The 19,118-nt window shown below is 38.2% G+C and overlaps 1 protein-coding gene across 1 annotated transcript; it reads right to left on the bottom strand.

Annotated features, from left to right (window-relative positions):
• Positions 1-10,396: 10,396 nt before the first annotated feature.
• On the bottom strand, positions 10,397-18,890 carry LOC128760328 (tubby-related protein 1-like). The gene is made up of 13 exons (XM_053867643.1): positions 18,727-18,890; positions 15,371-15,479; positions 15,173-15,277; positions 14,843-14,974; positions 14,385-14,504; positions 14,150-14,284; positions 13,999-14,084; positions 13,131-13,295; positions 12,935-13,047; positions 12,765-12,873; positions 12,609-12,707; positions 12,049-12,220; positions 10,397-11,362 (listed from the first exon to the last, which is right to left on the bottom strand). Exons 1-13 carry the CDS (start codon positions 18,739-18,741, stop codon positions 11,229-11,231), a joined length of 1,494 nt encoding a protein of 497 aa, XP_053723618.1. The 5' UTR covers positions 18,742-18,890; the 3' UTR covers positions 10,397-11,228.
• Positions 18,891-19,118: the final 228 nt, after the last annotated feature.

Raw genomic sequence — 19,118 nt, 5'->3', positions numbered from 1 at the left:
CTCACTGAGGTCAGATTACAGATAAAGAAAACATTTTAGTTGAGCCTCTCTCTGACAACAAGAGCAATCACACAAAAACCTTTTATTTATCTGACTACAAAATTTGGAAGCTAACCGGTTGAGTTCTTCCTGATTCTGTTTGCGAAAAACACAAGCACCATTTTTTTTGTTTTAATTAGTATCACCACCCTCTCTCTTCCAGTGTCTGTCTTTGGCCCTAATAAATTCTCTGCAGCTCCTCCAATAACTTCCTCCTACTTCCTATCTGGCACAGTGCTCAGGAAACAATAAGAGCTGAGAGTGAGAGAAGGGCAGTACAGCCAACAGCTCACACACACACGCACACACCAACACACCCTTCATCAAGTCAAACATTTGCAGTGTGATACAGGCTCTAAGGAAAACAATGATTTAAAACCTAGGTGGAAAAAGAAAAAAGTGAGATCGATTGAGCTCCAAAACAAACCGTCACGTTTAAATCACACACACTTGGCCCAGACAAACGTCTCCACATGAAAACAAGCAAGTCCAATGGACTCTGCTTTCTGAATGCACTGATATGTGAGTAGGAAATGTTTTTTATTAAAGCTAACCTGAAAAAACTGCGCTTTCTTGCACATCATTATCCCAATATCCAGTCTTTCTAACATTATCATATTAATCCCTTTTGTTGTTTGCTGTTTATTGCATAAGAACCAGCAAGCAGTACAATAGATGAGTACCCATGAATAAAGCTGTGTGATTTTTAGCTTCCAACCACCAAACTCATGATATATGAAAACACAATTCATACAGTCTAGCTAGAGGCAAGTAAAGCAATGAGAGCAGTTTGTAAAACGGAACTGGAGATAAGCATTGAGATTTATGTTTAGGTGACAGAAATAGCAAACAAGAAGCTATTTCAATCCATCCTACATATTGCACAGGGCAGGAGAACTTTCAAGACTAAAAATTGTACGCAATACACCTAGCTGGATTTTCAGCATCACCAAAGAAGACCAGGTAGCACAGTGGCCTCGGTCTGCAGTTCAACGCAGCTTGTGGCAAACATGAGTTGGGGGAGGTGAATCTGTTTACTCCAACAATGAAGGCTAATTGGAGACTGTAAACCCGCCATAGACGTATGACCTGTCTGGGGTCTGGGATAATCTTCAAATGAGAAATGTTAGAACTCTAGCAGGTATACAAATAAAGTGCCATAAAGTTAATGAGCTCACTTAGCTAAAGTGCCAACATAGCTCAAGTGCTAAATGTGAACAATTAGCATCTCACTGCAAGTGGCAACATCTAATAGCAACAACAAATACAGCCGCTTAGTTTGCTTCTGATGTAATGGAGTGTCCTGTATTCTTTGATCATGGGGTGGGATCAGTTATTGCACTGGCCTCATTAATGGAAATATCTCAAGAACAGTAGACTTCTTAGCCGTCATACCTTCCCTTCATCATTGCATCCCATCAGTAGTGTTATCCACAGGAAGAACAGACTTATGCGATGAAGGAGTTGTTCACAGTCAACTCACTTTCAACAACAACAACACCGGACAGTTAGAACATCACTTTCGCTCCCTTCAAAATACAAGATTACCCAACAGTAGGATATGCATCAACTATAACATACAGGAGAATACCTTACATTATCATTCTTCTTTCTCTATGGTGACACGATAACTGGACTTAACTGGACTTATTGTTCTATTGCTTTGATATTAATGATGTTCAGCTTAATTCGGTAATGATACATCAACTTTGTTATTATTGCAGAGGCACCTAGTACATCTGAGTCAAACATACTCTATTGACGATACAAACCAGGCATAAAGTGATGTCATCATCAAGCAACATAGTTAGCAGGCGTGTAACTCTAAAAATATATCAAGAACAGTCCGCTAACAGACACCTAGCTACACACCATTTGTAAATAAATAATAAATAACATTGTTACAAAATGGAAGAATTATTGTAAACAATGGAGTTGAAGCACATAAACAAGGCAGTATGGGATGATCAGAGTAGCAAAAGGCCATTCCTACTGCTTTCCACTTACTTGACTCCAAAACAATGTGGTGTAGTAATGAATAAAAACTACCACCTGACGCTCGCTTTTATGTTTTGAATTAATGTAAAACACGTCAGTCAATAATTGTGTACTATTACAGGTAACTTTTGACAGGCCGGTAGCCAGGGCCGAAGATGTGGTGTTTAATTATTTTTCTTTGAAGTGTAAGTTTAGATAAAACAAGTACTCAGACGAGTACTTCATTGCTCTTTCATTGATATATTTACCCATTTATTTCCCTACAAATATACAATTTGCAATCACAATGTGTTTAAGAGGATGATTTTTGTGCTTTGCTTGTCAGGCTCATCCCGTGTTAGAGATAGTGTACTTTATGATGCTCACCAGTGTAAAGAATATGAGCCCAGATTTACTTACAGCTGCTGCTAAAACAAGCAGGCACCTTGGATCATCACACTCTCAAAGAATTAAGCTTTAATCCATCTGAGGAAGGAAAGACTGACACAAACACTCAGTGTGCCTGTGCGCCTTTTTTTTCTCTCAAAAGTCTGAATCAGCATTTTAATCTGAAATTTTCCAGAGACATCTGAATTGGTCATTTTGTGGTGAGAGCAGCGGTTTGAAACCATAATCTGTGAAACCTTTAGGACATGCAAGACAAGTCTGCAGCGGGCCAATATTTCATTTAGCCGTGAAATTCAAGAATTTGTGGGATAAGGTTTTAAATTCTGCAACAGCGGAGGAAGAATTTAAAAAAAGCATTGTAGTAAAATACCCTTGCTAATATTTACTACCGTTCAAACTTCGAGAATAATTTCAGTCATATTATTTTAGAGTCCCAAAATTTCAGCAAGTAAACCGTAAAAACACAGTGAAAACGAGTGAGGCAATCATGTATTGTGTAGATATAAAAACAAGAATTTAAATTAGCTGACCCATCACCAACACTTGTGACTAAAATTAATATCTGGGTGCAAAACAACCGCAGCAGTGGGATTAAAGTGGTTTCACATGAGTGCCTTCGGGTCACTAGAGCTTCACACACACATACACACAAGCCTGAAACACCAGACAGCGACAGTGTGTTGTCTACATTTGATGAAAAACTGGCACACACACATAAACGCCCTCATTTCTTTCAGTTTGCCCGCCAGTCTGGCCACGCAGATCCCTTCCTCTCTGAAGCATATTTAGAACATGGAGCATCCGTCAATGGTTGAGAAAAGAACAACTAAAACATTAAGCAAGTGGGGGACACAAAGAGTGCAGTGTTCTACGGCGCTCCCTGCCTCCTCCTCCCCGGAGCGGGTCCGAACGGGAGGCCGGAGAGCTTATCTGTTAAAACCTCATGGCTAGCAGGATATATAAACATGTGCAGTGCATTAGCATCAATGCAATAATGATTAATCGTACAACCAGGGAAGGTTACCACGCAGCTTTAAAGCAGAACCTTTCCTCTAGGTTGGCAACGTTTTTTCAAGCTGGCCAAGAAGCTTCGCATCCACCATTTGGTGCTAAAAAGCGGCCATCGTCTGCACAAATGGGCAAAAAGCTCATTAGGCATCCACTGTGGGTTTAACACTAACATGAGGCTGCTGCTGACAAACGGTCAACAGACCCAGATCCAAAATAAACACCATTGAAGAGGAAGCACCATAGTACTGGAAACCGAAAGAAGCATGCCAGCATACCTTAATGCTGGAATACATCTGGGTTTAAAGGAAGTAAGAAGTCCTCCGGTAACACATTTAGGCTTCATTCATGATGAATAAAGCCAATGTATACTCACCTTGACGTGTATTTAAAATACAGCCGTGTTTGAATGTTAAAAACACGATATTAATCATGAACCAAAATCATCATACAATTGGGTTCCTTCTTTTAGTTCAATAGTTCCAATAGCTCTTTCATCATCAATTTCTAAGTCATTCCTAAACCATGTGACCTGCACTATATGTAACTGAGATCTTACTAATACCTTTTTCAATCATCACTCCCACTGATCTGATTCTATTTTTGGACCCCACGACAACAAAGTTCAACACAACTTGATACAGTTTGAGGAAAGTATTAGTTTAGTTACAGCATTGAAGTCATAATTACTTGTGATTAACAGTCTCAATCATTATCTTTTTATTACATATTATTACGTAAACAACATATAACATACATAAAAAACTAAATTTACTGCAGTAAGCAAAAAGGAATTATTAAGAGATCAAATAAAATATATTATAAGTATTATTATAAGTTATCATCTTATCAACAGTGCATTGTATATACTGGCGAAAAGATGAAGGAAATATTACTTAGTAAATATGCAAAAGTGTATTAAATGGTCAAATAGTATATAAATATCTAATAATAAAAGAGTTATCATATTATGATACATACATATGATTGCAAGTAATTAGATAACATAAATTATTGTATTAAATATTACATAAAAAAAAATTAAATAAGAAAAAAGCTAAATCTCATCATGTCCTCATAGAAAACTATTCAGTGGAGCTTTTGCTGAAAGATGTCATTCTTTTAAAAACATGTATGAAACTGATGAACAATAATTTACAAATGTCACATGCCTATTTATACGTCCAATTTCATCACAAAAATTAAGCTTACAAGGACCAGACAGTAACAGTGAAAGGGCCAAGGAGGCCCACAGGCCGCAGGTTGGGACATCAGTTTAATAGAGGCAAATTCAGGGCTGAGCATAATTTCAGTTTTAGTACTGACAGTGGAGTGAGCTGAGATGCTCCAGTAGAAGACCCCATTCAGTCAACAGTCTCACATCATGAGCTGCTAAACGTCCCTATAGACGGTCACGAGTCAGTAGCTGTCGCTTGAAATGCTTTTTGGACGCTCTGGTGCTCTGTAGTTTCAAAGGATTACATCCACCCGGAGTTCTTGTAATAAATCAGTGGGATCTTTGTGTTTTCAAGAGAACACATGCTCATTAACTCGTCCCACAGCCTGGAGAAACGCAGCTGGAGAGTAAAAAAGAAACAAAACGGCCACTTTAAGTGGATATTACTTGTAATCTAATTGACCTCCATGACATTTTTAATGTTTTCTCTCACGTTCAATTCTCACACAATCACAATAAGGCATGCATGCTCCGCTCAGAAGTGCTGGGCTGCAGAAACCAGACCGTAGGAACGAACGAAAAAGACCACATTTGATATTGGGAAGCCTGATGCTTTCATGCTGTTCATTGAAGAGAATCTGTCTGCAGTGCAGAAAAGTATAATCTCTTCCAGATTCAGCCATCAGCGTCTATTATTAGGGCATCCTGGCGTGTCACGTTCAGCAAAGACACATTGTTTGGTGGGTTGTTTGATTTCAGAACATCATTTCCACATGTTGGACGCGTTCATAGAATGCAGTTTTGACCTCACGGCCGTCATATGGTCCAAAGATTTGTCTTGACTTCACACAGTCACTGGCTGGTAAATAAAGTATGGAGCTGTAATTGCAACAAATCTCAGCCATGGAACAAGAATTATTTTTGAAGTGACACAACAGCAATAATGTTTTTGATACACTGACAAAAAACAATTTCTCATCTGATGAAACACCTCCCCCTTTATCAATTATTATACACGAAACCACTCACCCACATCACTACTGAGGCAGAGATTCACTCATTCACCCAGCATCTGTAAGATCTGGCCCTGTGAGTGTACCCAACAGTGAGCAGTTAAATCAGAAATAAAAAAAAAAAGCACTTTGCAGCAAGAGGTTACAACAGAAACCAACAGGTTATTCAACTCACAGCTAACAAACCTGAACAACTGCATTCTGCTTCTGAGTCAAACCTGTTGACTGGCAGCTTGTTACCGCCACTCTGACAGTTACGGTGAAAGAAATAGAAAAACTATTTTTTCATGAGCTCCTCTCTGACTTCCCAAAACGATTGTGCGCAGTTAAAGCAAGCGTAGCGCCACTGCTATTGTTATACAATTAGCCCGCGCACGTCCCCACGCATCCCAAATCCTCACCTGCGAATTATGGTCTTAGTCTGTCTTTGCAGTGCATCACCACATGATTATGAGCTGGCATCATGTCAGTATCAAACAGGAGTTGAGGCTGCATTCATGACAACTTGGCGACCGGCAGTATTGATTTTCTGGCAGTCATCTGCATTGAATGGTGATTTTCTATTTTGTCGAGAAAAAATAAATAAATTTGAAAATCCTACTCTTTTTAAACATCCAGTTCATTTAAAAAATCGAACCCGATTTTGTCCTTGTGAACTGCATTTATTTCATGATTTCAAAAAGTCCAAGGGTGAGCATGACTTTATTATTCCTTCATTTAGAATGAAGAAGATAACCAGACCTTTTTTGCAAGTGTGAAGCAATTATGTAAAGCTATTTGAAAAATAAATGTTAGTGAATAAATATTTCACCAAACCATGCGCAGAACACTGAAACTTTGAAACTGTTAAATGAACATCAAATTGACGAGTTTAATGTGTGATGATGGGATTAATAATAATAATAATTATCATACAAGGACAATAATAATATCGTGAGATGGTTTTCATTTATTGGATAAGAAAGAAATTGATCGTTATTACGCGTAATTAATAAAGTTACTAATTCAGTGCACCTTCCAATATAGTGAATTTTAGTGTATGATGAGGAAAACGCTCCAGTTATTAGGCAACTTGTCTCTGGACTAATTTATTTCTGAGATCCATAAAACAAACTGGAAAAAGACCAAGAGGTTTTCTTTTTGACTGGAATAGCTGTTACTTAACTTTAAAAAAAAGCTGTGCAAAAACAAGAAACGTATGCATCATCAGAGATCAAACAAAACCCACTTCTCAAGAAATATGTTCAAAATAAAAGACTTTGTGCATCAAGTTAGTGTGGTGTTTTATGAAACACCCACAAATTTGACCTCAGGTTCACTGAGTATTACTGCGACTACATTGAGAGCTGACCATTTTGCAGCCGCCAAACTTTTCCTTTTGTTGTAATTGCGTCTTACATTGTATTCGAGACAAGAAAGTTAATTGTTTTCAGAGAGATTTGATGATGATGATGATGATGGCGAGTTGATAACTACCTATAACTACATGATTACACATAGGTTATGTGTCATTCTTTTGTGTAGTGTGTGTGCATGAATGCTTCAATGTTTGATTGAAATTCATATGTATTTTAAATAACTTAAAATAACGTTGATGCTTTCAAGTGATGGGACTTGCATATCACAGAGCTCCTGTATGTATGCTCCTATGTATTCATTCGGTGTACAAAACCTCAGCGTCATGTTGTACCTTATAAAGATTTCTCATCTTAACATGGTGCAGTTTTAACTTTAGATTCAATTTTCATGCTCAGTAGGTGCTGACTTTAGAACAAAAGTATGAATATGACAACTGTTGCAGTTTATTTTCGGATTCCGGACCATTTTATGTTGCGATGCTTAGCTTCATCGGGGAAATAGATGCTTAAACTATGATTTGATTATGAAAGATTCGAAATGTTACCGCATTAAACACTGTGGTCGAGCAACGGTAACAGGGATAAACCTTGTATTGACAAATGTTCTTGTTTTGCATTTACGGTTCAATAAAAAAAGCAAGAAAATAAGTAGCAGAATTTCATAGCATACATTTTGTAATGAATATAACTCACTCACTTTTATTGCAGATGAAATGTAATATTCAGTTAAAACTGAGATTTAAAAAAAAAAGTATATAAGAAACACAGAACTTTTACAAATGCCTAATATTAACATCATAGTTTTATTGGACGCTTTGGATTAAAGCGACTGCGAAATATAATGTAATATAATTGTTACTCAAATTGTGTTAGCTTATGACCAGTATTTTTTATTCTTATTTTACACTATTTTTTTCAGTTTGGGAATGGTATCATAAGCACCATAAGTTGTTTAGGCGCATGGAAGAGTCGTTAGCCGCGGTGCTAACTTGTTTGCAGACTCAACTCCTACCTTGGTGATGCCAAGCTGAAGATGAGTATTCCTCCACACGCCTCTGGTTCGTGAGTACGAAGGAAAAACTGTCGCAAACCTCCGGCGAAGAGAGCAACAAGTGTGTGGGGTCCAGGCAGGAACTGTGTGGGACACAGAACAAACATGTTGGCTCCGCTTCTTTTTGCTGTCAAACACTTTATTAGCCGGACTGGACGAGCTGGCCGGCGCGTGAATCTGATAATTCAACAAACATTTCCCTGCAAGGTGGGGAAAGTCAAACTCAGCGTGTCTCCTTCCCTCCCAAGTGCATGGAGCTCCGCGGAAAAATGTAAAAAATGACAATGATCTGAAAACTCCACCGAGACAAGCTGCGTGAAAAAAAAACTCTCCTGTAAACAGAAAGTGCTCTGAAGATAACTTACCTTAAATTCGAGTGTGCCGCCGCTCAACAGTAATCTCTCGCTTTTTGCTCTTCCCAGTGATAAAGTTGGTTAAATTTTGGCGCCTTGTTGTTTTCCGTAATATTTCTCAGAGGTTTGACAGTAGAAGTGGAATGTGAAGTATGACTTTGGTATGAAATCAACGCACTCCACTGAAGAACGAGGGGAGGAAAGAAAGAGTGGCTCGGGGAGGAGCCACTGCTGCGCGTCAATCAACATGTTCAGAGGGCGTGGCGTCAAACACAAGCCACGCCCTCCTCCCCGTCTACCGGGGAGCACAGCCTCGCAGCCAGCCCTGAACTCTTCCTGTCAGTAACTCACAAACTTAAACGGATGAACATTCTTTTGCAACTAACTTTTATTGAGTTTGATCGAAAATAAATTTTTCATCGACATTTTTAATAACTACCAATTATTGTCATGAGGTATAATTATGAAATACACATATAGTATACCTAGTATTTTCATGGCTATCATCCCAAATTATACAACAGTAGTCCTTCACAATATCATGGTTCAGTTTTTATAGGCACATGTAGGATAAATTATATTGAGTCTGCAGCCTTGCGTACTTTACTATTATTTGCTTCATTACTTTTTTACTGAGACATGGCGATCAGAGCATGCTGTTCAGTATCCCATTGACCATTAATGCCTCTATCAGTAGTCAACATCCCACCTTGTTCAGTTTTCTTCATGCGTGATTGTATTTTTGTGCATGTTGTGTAACATTGTGAATTTGTTTCAGGCCCAATGATGGCAGGTAAACATGCTCTCTTCTGCTCTGCGCCAGTGGAGGCTGCACACTAGAGATGGTGAAACTCCCTCTCATGTTAAAGGAAGGCAGACTGTCGAAAAGGTTTATAGCACATTAAAATATAGTCAAATAAACAGTCAAATATAACACTATATCACAGATACTGCATAATATGAGAGTTCACTGTTCTTTATACAATAGCATGTTCTTTATACAAAAAAATATAAAATCATACTGGAGAATACGTACATGCAACAACATTTTGAAATACTGAAGACACATCTCTGGATGTTATTTTGCTCTACGTTTTTCACATTTTTTTGCTTTTTACTTTTTGTGAATTATACTTTTACTTTAGAAACACTTCTCTATGTACTCAAATTTCCATCAACTTGACTTGGTATTTGAGGGGTAATTCTGATGGAAAATAATAAATGCAACTCCCCTCCAACAGCTCCTTCTATTGGTCACCAACATTCCTGCAGAAATTTGGGCAACTCTGGACCAGAGGATCTAAATCTGCAGCCACCATCTCGATCACTCAAAGAGGGGGAAAAAAAGACAGCATTTGGCTGGGTAGCAACGCTGACTATGGAGCAGGAGGTTGAGGGTTCATATTCCAGTGCAATCACCAGTATGGGCCAGGCGAGAAGGTCCTGGGACCAATACACATTGCCACTGTGAGCTGCTTTGAAGAGAGCGTCTGCAAAGTGACACGTAACCGAAGAGTGATAAAAAGACAAAGGAGGAAGACCTCACCTTGCAGCATCTGTCTCTTGAAGAGCTGCCAGCTTCAGGCTTCATTTAATCTGCGAGTTTGGACAACTGCCGGAGCAGGTTCAGGCAGAAAACACACCTCTCACAAACTCCCGAGACTCTCAACTCAAACAGGTTTTTCATCCCTACTGAGGCTCCTCTCCACAGGACTGCGTGGGTGTCTGACAAAAGTGGACTGAAATCTGTCTGAGCTCTCAAAAAAAGGAGCTCAGATTGTTTTTAAAACATTTTATATCTTATATTGTTCCTTCATTTTCGTAATTTCCCTGTATTTTTCTTAGATTGTTTGATTGAAATTTTGATAACAATCACCAATAAAAACAAAAAATAATATTGGTCATATATCGCTCAAAATATGATTTGTCTATTCAATGTAATTCTGATTGTTCCTTTTCTAAAAAAAAATGACATTGCCCACGCAATACAACCAAGAACAAACACAATAAGATCATTTGCATACTTTAATAAATAACATAATCAATCCTATGACTTAAAGGCAGCTTTTAAGAAATGTGAATAAATCAATTAAAACATTTAAGACAAAGACAGAAAACATTCATAAATACCAGCACAAAGTCACAACAATGACATTCAAAATCACACACCAACAGCTGAAGAAACAAAACTACAAATATGTTTTCTACGTAACATCTGATACCTGGAACACATGACCTTGTTGGGATCAGCTTCTGTTAATATTCTTTATTGCTTCAGAACCAATAGTTACCTGCTGGAATCTCATGACCACTTTCCCATTCATTTAAAATTATTTTTGAATTATATCCTCCAAAACAATCCTGACCTCGGTAATACCTTCACGCACACCGGCAGACCATGAAGACAGTATATCTAATTCATTTGTGTGTCATGGTTTAACAGCCTACGTGCTTGTATACTTGAAATATGAAAGAGTTTTGTAATTACTTCAGAATGATTAACAACATGAAACCTTTTAAGATACAAGGGGTGAAGTTATCAGTTCAAATTGCATATATAGAAATATGCTGCCCAAAGCAAAGGATCTACAAATTTGTTGTTGCAATGGAGGATAATCTAAAGGAACCTGGAAAGCATCAAATGAAAAATGTAGCAGCATAACTCAACATGCTAGCTACTGCAGACAAAATGACATTAACAAGAGCAACACCTGATGAAACATGACAAATCAGATAACATGGCTGTGGTTTCTGGCGGAGGATGGCAGCAGCAGGTAACACTCGCAATCTTATTCATTCACAAGAACAATCTGAATTCTGCAGTGACAGCTGAGAATCTTTCCCTCATTCACAAGCAATTTTACCATCGAAGCTTGACAGCGCAATGGCAAACGCTTGTACGGCACACATGGGGTAGTTGTAGTCCAGCGTGAAGATGTCGTCGGCTATTCGCCCAAACTGCATCACTATGTAGTCAACTGAGAACAGGAAAAAATCACAATCGATCGGATGATAGCAGTAAGATCAACAAGGAGGAGCTTAGGTTGCATGTGAGTCCTATGGAACAATCGGCTAAAGGAGGAAGGCAGAACAGGCTTTATTTGTTGGTAGCCATAGGTGTAAGTAGGTTGAGGGGTAACAAAATATTGTGGGACATTGTATCATTCTTTTACCTGAAATATTGCAATACTTTATTTCGCAATATTGTTTTGATATTTTAAGTCAGCAATATCTATATCTAATACAAGTACTTGTTTCCTACTAATAACATTTTCTTTCTGTTCCTATTTTGTTGATGAAGCTAGCGTCAACCGGAGTTCAGCACAATAAACATGTTATCATGCATATAATATTGTACTGCATTATTTGATTTCCCCCCATAAAATGACAGTTCTTGTTAACAAATAATACAATATATTGCTGAACTTACAGTATCGCAACATATCACAATGTGTCGCATCACCGCTCCTGTATCGGGATACGAATCGTATCTGAAGATACCTGCCACTACACAGCTGGTCGGTAAGTAAGTAGGTGGGTAGAACAGGAGGGTCACGAATCAAAATGAAAGTAAAAACATATATATTATAAATGTGGTTAGTTGTTAGTAGGGAGGCATGCTAATGAGCTGAAGGGTTGAGAGCTGGTCCGTCGATATACTCACGGTCTTTGTTGTGCACGATCTGGAAGTTCTTGATGGAGGCCTGGGTGACTCTGCCGTTGAAGTTGAGCACATGAGACGCTGTTTCCTCGTTCCACACTGGAGTCTTATTGTGAAGTTCTATCAGATTTTCCATCCTTCTATTCTGGTGTCGGATCAACAGGCCGTCGCAGTCCTGGAACAAATGTGGCTGAAGATCAGGTCATGAGGACGATTCACAGTGGAAGATTAAATGTCAGATAATGGTGATGAATAACTGAGGCTGTGAATGTATTCTGAAGTGTATTATTCCTGAGAATTCATTGTTTATGCAGTGTGGGAATAAGTACAACCTATAATATAATTATGATATAAGTTTGTCCTGTAAACAAAAATCTTCGTATTTGTTTTAATGTTTGTTTGTGCCCATGTAATGCCACAACTTTTGAAACAAAGAAAAAGAGTTTCCCATAATTGTTCATGATAATGTCATGACAGAGATCGTGACAAATTTTAATGATGTCCGAAAAGCTTTTCCGCCACTGTATATTATCACAGGTCATGGAATGAGTTCACCGCCGTACATTTCGAGGGCGTAGTGGAACTCGCTCGTTGTTCTTGTCCATGCCTGGGATGATGACGGTCATCCTTCGGGGTCCTTTCATCCCCAACACATTTGTTTCCTACAAAAATAACTGTATTTTAGGATACAAAATTTCTCTTGCTGAGTCGTGACTTACGTAGATGATTCCTGCCAGCTCCTGCCTGGCGTTTGACAAATCAGGAAGAGCTCTCTCTGGGTTCATTGCATTGTCAAACACAGTGAACTTTGTTCCCATTAAATTGGACCTAAAATAGATTTTTGTCAAACATAATTTATCAAAATGGAGTTGAGGTTAGTAACAGCTACCTTAACTTTCCAACAAAATTATCTCCGCCTCTTGATAGATCAGTGGCGTCGATGGAGATCAGATAGTTGGAGGTTGCGCTTTTCTTTCGTTTCCTTCCAGCCAACAAGAACGTCTAGGATATATCACATTGCCTTTTATTAGTAGTGGTAACTGCATGAATAAGCAATTGAGCTGTTTCCATAGACTGTTGCTGACCTTTTTCTCATTGTCCAGATGAAGGTAATAAAGTGGATAGAGGCTCTTGTCCATCCCACGCTGGTCCCGGGTCACTCTGCATTTGACCGTCACGCCCTGTGGTGCCGGCTCCAGCACAAACTTCTCCAAGTTGTCAAACTCGATCTCAGGAGACGGAGCTCTTTCCTGCTTAAGAGAGAAATACAGAAATCAAGCAAAACAATAAAACATGTCAAAATAATCACTTCATTGTGGCCTTGAATGTGAAACAAACATTTGTAGTTTTTATGTATTTGACTGACGGGACAGCTCCCACAGCTGGAGAGAATTTCTGGGACCCAAACAGACACCAACTTAAATCAAACCAACTGTCTGTTTCATGGAGGCTTAGTTTACTTTTCTTCTTTTCTTTTTACAGTTCCTCTTAAACATTTTTTTGTTAATTTTACAGATATGAATCAAGTTAAATTGTGAGTTGAAACAACTGTGCTGAATGTGGAGCACCTAATTAGACCTCAGAACACACTTAAAAAACAGAAAAACTTTTTTTTAAGTTTTGCATTTATCACCATCAGGAGAAAATGTAAACCACTTTGTAACCACTTGTAAAAAACTTTTACTTTTAAATGTCACTATTAAGAGAGAACCACGCACCAATGTAGGGGCAAAGACTATCAACTAAACATAACGCAAAAATGAGGGGTTGGCCTTGATAAAAAAATAATGACATCACGTTATAGGAGGTGGTGAAATGAGATATGTGAAAGACATTAAATCATGATGAATGCTTTGTTTGGATCCATCATTTTTTTCAGGGTTCAATTAATTGACATGATTTTTAAAAATTATATTCAATATTCAAATTACGACAACACAAGTGGAACATCACCTTTTTCTTCTTGCCTTTGCCTTTTTTCTTCTTGGACTTGTCGGATTTATCCTCTGACTCTGATTCATCACTGTCCTTTGTCTTTGCTGACATGCACAACATGTTATTTTAGTGTGGAAAATATACACACAGGTACTTCATCTGCACTTGCCTTTCTTCTTGGTCTTCTTCTCTTTGTCTTTGTCTCCAGTCGTCTGGAACAAGGACGACTTGCCGGCGGCTGATTTCTTCTTCGAGTTAGTCGACTTGGTCTCTTCTTCGCTGTCGTCACTGTTGTATTTTGAGGCTTCTCAGGGAAAATTGTGGTGTAAAACAGCCATCAAGACAAAGACACGTCTATTTTCTGAATACATGAAGTATCCAGTGACACTCAACAAGTGAATCACCTTTTTTTTTGCTTTTCGACTCTTTGTCTCCATTTATCATGAACATTGATGCTGCCTCCTTCTTCTTCTCCTTATCTTTGGACTTTGTCTTCTTGTCCTTTCCATCAGAATCTTTGTCCTCTGTTGAGAAGGAGACAATAAGTACTGCAATTTAAACTGTGCTGCTGCAATGTTTGGACCAGAGTCTACTCCAAGTTAGTTAGGAAACTGGTTTATATGTCGGAAACAAACTGCAAACAGAGAAGACAACATGCTGAAACAAACTTTTTAATCGCTCAACTGGTTTTGTAATTACAAAGGTGATCAGGACTAGAGTCCCGGAATCGTTTTAATTGCTTTTTCCTTGGTAATGAATGAAAAACATTAGCTGCTGTGCTCATAGCTAGATCGTCAGTGTTTCCATTCACTCACACTTTCTCAGTAAACTGCGGTTCTTGTGAAACAGCGTCCTTTCTTACCTTTTGATTTGGCTTTCTTCTCTTTGGCAGAACTGGCAGATGGTGAACTCTCCTTTCCTGTCTTTTTCTTGGTCTTTTTTTTAGGTGTTTCCTCTTCATCCTCATCATCATCATCATCATCTGAGTCAGAATCTGGAATTGAGTTAAGCATTCTTATTTCGTGTAAGAAATCAATCACTCTGCCACTCAGACTAAAAAAATAGAGCTGATAAACTGGTGATTTTAAAATCAACTTGTACTACTGCTATCAACTAGTTCCCACTTGTCACAACTTCAACTTCAACCATTTGTTACCACATTTAAAAATTTGAAATATTTCTGTGAATACACCTTTCTTCTTTTTTGGAGCACTTTTAGTTTTCTTTTTTGTCTCTTTCTCCTTTTCTGGTTCGTCTTTTGTCTTCTCTGTTTTCTTTTTCTTTACTTTCTTCCCGTCTGTTTGAGGAAGAGACAATGTTTCACATAAAGACTCTCATGAATAATCTAAAGCACGTCGCCAGTACTTCTAAATTCTTCACTGAGACTGACTCTGTGTTGAAGGACTGTCCTCGTCCGATTCTTCTTCAATCTTCTTGATTTTTGTTTTCTTGGTTTTGGCTTCACTTCCATTCAGCTCTTCTTTCTTCTTCTTTGGCTTCTGAGATGCTCCTGAGCAAATATGAATGTTATCAAGCACGGGCCAAAGCCAATGATAATGCAGGATGAAATAATCGATTTAAATTTCGAAATAACAAGTACTCACCAAAATAAGAAAACAAGAGGAAGCAAAAAAGAAAAGATTGATAGAATCAGTATGGTTATTATTATTATGACCACAGTCTTGGTGATTTATTCAGTGAATGTTGGTTATTGCAAAAAAAAAATCCATTTTATTTTTCATAAACGAAGGGCATTAAATGTTTAACTGTCAGTCAATGATAATACAGATTGTTTTTCATTATATTGCCTAAATACACAATTACATACAGGCTGTAAAGGAACAGTACGTGCTTATATCATGTTGTTGTGCAGCATTTTATATATATATATATATATATATATATATATATATATATATATATATATATATATATATACACATATATACACATTTACACAGTATCCTGGATTATGAACCTCAGTTTTATTAAACACAGGTACAAATAATAACAACCACTACTCTTGTTTGTACAGTCACACTCATACTGTACGAAATGAACAATTTCATTTTGCCAAGAATAGCTGTGAATCAATACGTATCGAACAATATTTTCCTTTACACAAAGGTAAACTTCTGAATGTATGTATTTACAGGAAAAGCCTGCGTTGAAGGATAAAAGTGAGTAAGAATTATCCATCAAAGGCATGTTTTTGGGGATGGTGCTAAAGCCACAAAATGGGCAGGCACCCATCGCAAAAAATATTTTTGTTACAGGGTCTGGGTCGCCACCTGCCATAGTCTTAAATTTAATGTATTCAGCCATGAGCTAATTTGAAATATCAAACAAAATAACTAGGGCACACAGTGCTTTTTATTAATGACCCATTCATTTGTCGCACAATCCAAAAAGATCCAAATGAAAAGCCTCAGTACTCGGGCTGAAGGGGGTCACACGTGGCATTTACCTGATGGTGCCGGTTGGAGGAGCCTCTGGACCGCCACTCTGCGTGGCGTGTGGAGTAATGGGGGGACCGATTCTTACAATGAGAGTTACTCACAGAAGAACCCCTCAGTAATTTAAGAATGAAGAAAAAATGGCTCCACAGGGGGCACTTTTCTCAAGCAGGGAAAAAGAGCTGATGTTCAAGCACCAATAGGACCACAAATGTCATCAATATTTAGCAAAATAAAGACATTATTTGTATATACCTAAACCTTTTTTAAATACTAAAATGTATTTATTCATCATAAAAGTGCCTGATCCAAACAGCTAAAACTTAACCAATGGAAATTCTGAAACGTTACAAGTTGAGGCTGTTTCATGAAAACAGCCAATGCAGTGACTAATTTATACAATCTCTTGGAGATGGATTAGGCCAGAAAGCACCTATATTTGACTCTTTACATCACCAGTATTCAAAGATGCAAACTAGAAACAGAGTCATCAGCTCAGCCTCCTCATGACACTTTTGTAGAGGTGCTACTAAATACCATTTCAAACCAGTTCTCTCAATAAATGCTTTTCGACGGTTGAATTTTAACAAATATGTCTGTGTCTATGTTTTAAGACTGAAGATAAAATCTCATTCTAACGCATCAATGTACCATTAATAAATTCACTTTTATCATAAACAAGCTATCTGGATGAGACAGAGGGAATGATGGGATGAAAGAGGTCAGTGCGATTCAGACCAGCGGAGATAGTAAGGGTAATCCTATTAGACGCAGATCCTTCATTGAGGTAAGACTATTTGTGGCTACTCAGTGTGCCCAGCATAAAGTTGCATTAGAGCTTGGCACGTTATATGCAAACATGATTACATCAAGAGGACTACTAAACAATTGCATGCAGTCAAATGAGATTACAGCACAACTTTTGAAAGCCTTACTCTCACCCCAACCTTAACTTCCTGTACTTGTACTTCCCATCTCATATTCTGTCAGCTGTAAAGCCCCTCTGGAGTTCATGTGTCTATCATAGTTGGTTCATTTTCAGTGTGTCAGGACATGTTCATGACAGGCCATTCAGTTGTATGGACCCTATCAACAGCTACATTTCAAAGCTAAAGTTGAGTTAATAATGAATAAACATTTGCAATCGATCATTCATTTAAAAATGCCTTTAGTCGTGCTGCTATAATAATATCAGCACATTGCAGGCACTCGAAGTGGAGGACATTTAAAGAAGCTGGATTGACGTTGTTGTCTTGACTTATGCTTCGTAGTAGACATACCATAGTAGTTATACCATAAAATAAATAGCTCATATTCCGTGCTACTCTGCCTGCCTCATTGATTTCAAAATCAAAATGGCCTTCTCCTGAACTTAGCTAACCTATATTAATACATCAATATTTTAGGGTATTTCACCATATAGTAACAAGCATGTTTCTGTTTTTGTTTATACAAGTTGACATATAGGTCATTCTGTTATTGTGTTTTCTGTTTCACACTTAACTTACTTTGCACTTGTATTATTAGTTTTGCACTCATTAGCACTTTATTATTATTTGATCCGGAAGCCAAGCAACGGCATTTCGTTGCCAAGGTCTCACTGCTGAGTTTTCTTTGTGCAATGACAATTAAAGGAAGTCTAAGTCTCAGTCTCAGTCTCAGTCTGCAATTCATTCAGGTCCATTTTGGTTCTTTGTTGAGGACCACAAGCATAATGTTTACTGACTTCCAAATCATTTTCCCTTGTGGAAAGACAGGATGAGACCGTATTCTAAACTCTCCACGAGAAAGTCATGTCAATGTCCATATATGTTTGAGACCGGATGTAGTAGTAGATGAAATTTGTCCCCCTTGAATCATGTTTATCCCATGATCTTAACAAAATATCTGTAATGTGTAGGCCGTTGACTGAAGATGAGCATGAAATACAGGATTTTGGACATGGAACAATGCTTATAATATACACAATTCATCTGAACCTGTGATCCATTGTGTTCCTTTTTTTTATTTTTCCCTACCTGTAAACATGTAACAGAATCCAGGCCACTGAAAGCCAAGATCAATGATGTCTACTTCCTGTCCTTGAAGCAGAACATGGAGCAGGAATTTGCGATGTGGGTCAGAGATTAGTGTCACGTCTACAGCTGATTTTAATACCTAAAGACCTCAATTAAAAAAACTCAAGTGAAATCATGTGTCTCAGTGTGAAGAATATAGCTTTTAAATGAATTGAACAATAACTCATTCCGCATGGGTATTGTGCGCCAGAACAAACAGACAAAAACATTACCTTCTCTGCAGACATGGCTGTGGCCTCTGACTTCAGCTTGTTATGAGAAGTGAGAAAATGATAAAGAAGACGCTGCGGCTATGACAGAGTGAGAACGGGGTGCTTCTCCATCAGCAGAAAGTTGTTAATAGGATTTATGTGTAGAGCCATCTGCTCTGTGGAAATACGTCAACGGGAGAAACCAACGAAAGCTTGGGAGGAGGTGACGGATCACATGACCGCCATACGGATCACGATGCCTCCATGTGAGAGACTCAACAGTGTATGAACTAACCAACTAGTTATTCTGTTGAGGGTGCCACGAGCAACATTAGGACCCTGCGTGTTGCGTTGGCTTTGAGTTGGGAATAGATACTGGCTTCTTTAACAGCAAAGGTTGCAGACCCCTAGTC

The sequence above is a fragment of the Synchiropus splendidus genome, chromosome 6 (assembly GCF_027744825.2).
Source record: "Synchiropus splendidus isolate RoL2022-P1 chromosome 6, RoL_Sspl_1.0, whole genome shotgun sequence".
NCBI classification, from domain to species: Eukaryota; Metazoa; Chordata; class Actinopteri; order Syngnathiformes; family Callionymidae; genus Synchiropus; species Synchiropus splendidus.
The sequence above is the reverse complement of the archived record's forward strand: the minus strand, read 5'-3'. Positions and strand labels throughout refer to the sequence as shown.